Source organism: Haliaeetus albicilla, chromosome 16, assembly GCF_947461875.1.
Source record: "Haliaeetus albicilla chromosome 16, bHalAlb1.1, whole genome shotgun sequence".
NCBI classification, from domain to species: domain Eukaryota; kingdom Metazoa; phylum Chordata; class Aves; order Accipitriformes; family Accipitridae; genus Haliaeetus; species Haliaeetus albicilla.
The window spans coordinates 11,799,865-11,805,864 of NC_091498.1; the positions used below are offsets into that span (position 1 = coordinate 11,799,865).

The window sequence follows — 6,000 nt, forward strand, 5'->3', positions numbered from 1 at the left end:
AAGCACTGAAGAAATTCTACTTGCCATAACACTGAAATGGCTCTTTCTTTCTGCCACCTGGCATTATCTCATGCTGTCTGTATGCAGTACTTGCACTACTTCACTGCATCCTTCTCTTGTCAGGGCTGCTCCTGTTCCCTGCTGTCATCCTGTTGCAGACACAGTTCTTTTGGGTATGGGAAATGCACTAAACTGCTGCTGGTCTTTTCTCAACTCCAGATACACAGAAATATCACCAAACTTCTGATGTGTGGTTTTTTTCCAATAAATAATTGAATTCTTAAAATACCACTGGTTTTGGAGGAAGGGCAGTGCTGTGTGCTTGGTTAGTTCTGGTCTTAGAGAATTCAAATTGTCACAGGCAGCAGAGACAGAATAATTTTGAACCACTTTGAAAAATCCTGGCCTCCATCTATTTTCCCTTAGATTTCAGTAGGTGTACCAAACGAAGGAATGGATCATCTGTAGCTTAAATAATATGTGGAGTGAGAACTACTTACAAAAGCAAAAAAGGATTTTGCTTTTAATATGATAAAAAGCAACAGATATTTATCTATAGCTAGTATAACGGTAAATGATGTTTGGGTGTTTTTTTTAAAAAAAATACTTTATAAAAATGCACTAAAGTCCTCCAGGCTAAGCTTGTATTACTGGCCATTGTTGTCAGAGGCATATCTCCTGCCATCTAGTAAAAATGAGAGAAAAAAATCAGGAAAACCATTCCATCAACACAGCATCCAGTTAAAGGCAACAGGTATTAGTGTACTGTGTGTATAAGAGGGAGACTGGATCTGGGCAGAGGAATAACAGTGCAGCTTCTTGCTACAGCATGTCAAAACTTTAAAAGGCAAGGCTCTGACCCTGGCTCTGCTAACCTCAAGGTTATTGCAGTAACCCTGAGTTGAGATTTGCATTGCCCAGGCAATTCTTAGATGAAATAGTTCAAATTCCTCATGTAGTGTTTTCAACAAAGAAATTACATGGCCCCTGGGTTCTACTTATCACTATGGGTCAAAAGATGCTGTATTCTTGTACAGCTTTTTGTGTCCCTAGATTGAGATTCAGCCTGCCCGACTTTAGGCATGTCTACAGTCGGACATTTACATTAAGCTAGTTGCACAGGGTCTTTCCACTGTCAATGAAGAAGGAGAGCAATAGGAAGAGAGAGAGGACTCCAAAGACAATTAAGTGATTTCTGGACATATTTCTCTCTCTCTCTTCATTGATGGTTTGATCGCATCTCAGAATGGGATACATCATCTTCTGGAGGTGCTTCTTTTCCTCTGCCTGGAGAGGAAAATTGGACAAGCGGCTTAGACTAGATAACTGACTTCTATTTAGCTGAACTTAGGCAAGATTCATTCCAGCCCTGCCTCAACTCTGCTATCTCAGAATTACAGTTAAATAACACCCTTTCTAGGCTTTGTGATGGAATTACTTAAGCCATGTGTGTGGACATTTTGGAGGGTGAAAAGTGCATAGCACAGGTCAAAGGAGGATATTTCATATAAAACATCACATGTCTCAGTTTCTCTGTATAAAATAGCCAAGTCATGATACCCTGCACTTTTCAAACATCTTCACATTCTGTACAGTGGCTATAAAATTATAGATACAGGTAAGGAAGAATCTGAGAACTCTGAAAAAAACCAGTTCTGGGAGCTTGAAGTCAGCTTCCTGGTTTGGTGTGATTAGAACTAGCAGATGTCTGTCTTACGTTTTGGAATTTCTTGCCCTTGAGGTGCCACTCTCAGTTGTATATGTACAGTAGAGGTATATTGGATAACCCAGAATATATCTCCCCAAATCATAAAATGAGCAACAATTACAACATCCGCCACAATTACTTATTCCCAGTGCCTTTTCATCTTCAACATATGATAGTTCAGGTCACTTCTTTGGTGTGTTTTGGAGAAGTGTCTTGGTTTTCAGACAGTATTTAGAATGGAGATGAGGTCAAGGTTACTATTTGTATGAGGTTATCTTATGACTAATGTAGGTTGGGAAAGGAATCACATGCTTGTGGTACTTAGCTATGAGTAGTCACATGCTTTTGCTCTGATTTTATTCCTCTGAGTTGACAAACAAAACTTGTGGCCAAATGGCTTCTCTTGTATAATCACTGTCTGTAGATTAATATGTAAATATAGCCTATTTACTGGTGCTATTTGATTGTAGAAAAAAGGTATGGTTCTTCAGAAATATCCCATGATCTTAGATAGCACAAAAAGATGCAGATAAGATTGTTGGCTTGCATCTGAAATATTTAATTCTTTGCAATTTTTGAAGCATTAACACACATTTGGCTTAGAGAATTTTTAATTTATTTTTTTTTAATATTACAACAACATTCTCCTTGTTTTTTCTGTTTTTTTAACTGCTGATCCCTATTTTCAAACTCCAGTTCTATATGGAAACTTTTCAGAGGAACATGAAAAAAACTTACTGAAGTAATAACAAGCTCAAAGACTGTCTCTGTGGTGTGCTTGGTAAATATAGAACCCTAACAGAAATAGGTTTTGTAGTAGCGCTAATACTGCTGGAGAAGTCCATATGGTGGTACTTCTTCAAGCATGGTCCTTTTTATCCAAGATGTCAGTGTGACAAGGTTTTACATTAGGGTCTTCACTGTTTTATTTCAGTGGGCCCAATGCTGGCATTCAGCTGCCAATCTAATACAAACTAGATGGACTAGGAAAGCAAAAGTAGTTTTTAATGCATCTCCTTATTCCTTTGATTATGGACTACCTGCTGCTGGCCTGCACTAGTTTTCTGCCAGCACAGATTCAAAAGCGTGGAGAAGATATAATTTGCTGCAATTCCATAAAGCTATTCTGACACCTGGAGTAAAAGTGGAAGAATCATTTGCTGCTTTTCTTGACTTTCACTGTTCCAGTGAGAGAGAGGCAACTGGAATACAGCATTAATGACATCTCAATGCTCTCTGAAGATTATCCTACTCTGAAGAATAATCCTGTGCCTGGTTAAATTCAACTTGGGCCTATTGTGTATGCACCTCCAAAATAGTTTGATTTCAAGTTGAACACCTCCAAGATCATTCTAGTAATGTCTCAACCTACAATAAAACTTTTTAGGCAAGGCTGACTACAGAAATTAGATACCCGGGGGCATATAACATTATAACAATGACTCCTGGGTCACTCTTCTAAATTTTTCCTGAGATATTGTACATAAATCCTTAAAGTCAAGAGTAGGTCAGATGTAGTCCACAATCTCTAGAGCAAATGCCACCTGAATAATACCTGAAGATACCGAGTAGGTGTATTATTCTCTGTTCAAGTGCCTTCTTAATTCAAATATCTTGTTTTCAAAGATATTTGTAGAGGGGCTGCATACTCAGTGACATTCAGTTGTCAAACAGAAGGAAAATTCACATTCCACTTAATCATTACTCACAAGCACCTGTCTTTTTGCAGTTATTTAAAATAATAAAATGATTGTATACCATGTAGATTCCTCTAAGTATCAGCAAAAAGTAAACCACCTATTTACTAACTAACCTTAAAAATCATGAAAACTGGAGTTTAAAACCCTGCAATAAAATGCATAGTTCAGTTTTCAGGTAGAAGGGCAGGTCATTATGTTTGTTTATTTTTGAAAGCTTGAATACAAGCAGAAATATAAGATAAAAGGTATGGTTTAGCCATGTGCCATCAAACTACCACATGAATTAAGAATCTTGTAATTCTGCAAATACTGCTGGACAGTTTCTTCATGAAAGGCACATGTAAAATAAATATGTATTGGAATAAAGTATTATGGCATAAACATACAAAAATTTCTGCTACAGACAATTTATACATAATACAAATATGCTTACAAGAACTTTCTTATGGTAATTTTCTAATAGAATACATTGATTTGCATAATTTAATTTAGCACAGCTGTCATATAAACAATTTGATTAACATGCTTTGATTTTCTGTGATAGTTTAAATATCTATTAATGTTTTTAACATCTTAGTCCAAATAAGCATATATCTTCATTGTTCACAGGACAAGTTTTTGAATATAACTTACAGTGTCCTTTGAGGTATAGCATTGATTGTGGGCCACAGCTTCTCAGTATGGCTTCACTCTGCAAGTTACAGAAAGAAAGTAGGTATTATTTCACCAGAAATGAACCCTCTCATATGAAAAAGACATTTTTAACACAGTGTTTACCTTTGGAGCACACCCAGTTTCAAGTATCAGAAAAACCATGAAGATGGCACAGGCACAAAGCACAGCAGTTTTAGTTTTCTGAAAGAAAATAACAATAATTCTTTTTTTTTTTTTCCCTGATGCAGTTAGCAAAAAGGAGCAGTGAGTATGATAAACAGCTGTATGCATACACTGTAATCTTACCATTCTATTACATCTGCTGTCACTCCCTTCTATCATCCAAATACTCTCAAAGATTTGCTTTGCAACTTTCACCTGTAATGAGCTACTGAAGATCATAAAATATACAAATCTCAGTTCAGTCGGTCATGGTCCTTTCCAGCTGTCTGTCTTAGAGGCAACAATGTTTGCATGCAAATTAGTTTGTGAGAATTAGGTATAAAGTATTTACCTTCTTTTGTGATTAAAGCTATAAAATTATGTGTCAGACTCTTTTATATCAGCATAGTTAATGATAGTTGGCCCCAGGAGATCTGGAAACAACCTGTACCTGAAAAAAAAACCCCACAACATGGAAGTTGACTAAATGTCAAGCATTCTTAGTAGGTGGTGCATATATGTAATCCTCATCTTCAGTCCTGTCTTCTACTACAAAAAACAACTGAAGATTTAAAAAAGGTCTCCTTTCTTAACTGATTCCATTTATTATGTGTGCATTTTTCTGTCACATTCTTATTTTCAGTTTTTATAAGTTATGCAGTGTCATAGCATTCATGTGTCTTTAAAGATTTTATTTTACTTTCAAAAAAGCAATGACTGTATACATTTAAGTGACTATTATAATGGCAGGTTTCATTAGGAAAGCAGCTTGTTCCTGTTAAAAGTGGCCCCATTGATCACATAGGATCAATAATGGTAACTGTACTGTTATTGTTATGATTTCTAGATTTAATAATGATGAGATGAAAAAAAGCAAAAAGTTATTTAACATCTTATTCTTACAGAACTCTCCAAAATCAAAATGTGTTTCAACCACAAAAGAAAGGTTGCTTTTTTTATATACCCATATATGAAAATGAAGCTAAGGGCTATAGCAAAATGTTTTGCCCAGAGTAAAATAAAACTAAGGGACAAGGAAGTTATAGTGTGGACGACCTTGGCTGGACCAAGGGGCCTGGGGAGGAGATTGACCTTGACAAGATTACAGTGTTCCCGTGAGAGAACAAGAAAGGATGAGAAGCATGCCTGGGAAACTAAGTTTAAGAAATGTGTTGACCGTTTGCAGTTGTGATAAGGAACCTGAAAAAGTTACCGAATGAGGGGTGAGAAAAACAACTTCTGACACCTTTTTGACCAATAAGGGACAGACATATGTACAAGGTAACAAGTATAATGGCTATAAATTTGCTGGCTTGTAGTAATAAAAAAACCTTCTTTGCTTATACTATAAGAATGCGTACTTGTTGTTTGTCCATCTCGACCACGACATTATAGTATCTCCAAGATTCCTGCTTTGCTCTTAAGTATTTTTAGAAGCACAGCCTGAAAGAATGACATTTGGTTATCACTGCATGAAGACGTTTTTCTCTACAGCTCTCCAGCTGTTAAACACCATTGCCTATGTCTCATTTGCAGAAAGGCCACTTCTTACTTTTCTGACCTTACAAAGGCTTCCCAATGGATGTAAGTTTTAGTTTCCTCTTTTTAAGTTTTTGGATGCCAGAATGGTTTGAAGACCTGTTTTTATTATAAGATGAAGAATATAGAATCTGATTTTGTGTTTCTTTTCTCACTTGAAAGTTCCTGTTGTAGTTAAATGGAATTTAGGAAAGGCCTGAAAGATTAAAGGGAAGACAGGCCAATTTTTTCTCTAAA

The 6,000-nt window shown here is 36.3% G+C and overlaps 1 protein-coding gene across 1 annotated transcript; it reads right to left on the reverse strand.

The window, feature by feature from the left end:
- Positions 1-608: 608 nt before the first annotated feature.
- LOC138689306 (spexin-like) lies at positions 609-5,600 on the reverse strand. The gene is given in 4 exon segments (XM_069804030.1): positions 609-685; positions 4,042-4,099; positions 4,186-4,263; positions 5,586-5,600. Coding segments are annotated over 4 exon segments (228 nt in total).
- Positions 5,601-6,000: the final 400 nt, after the last annotated feature.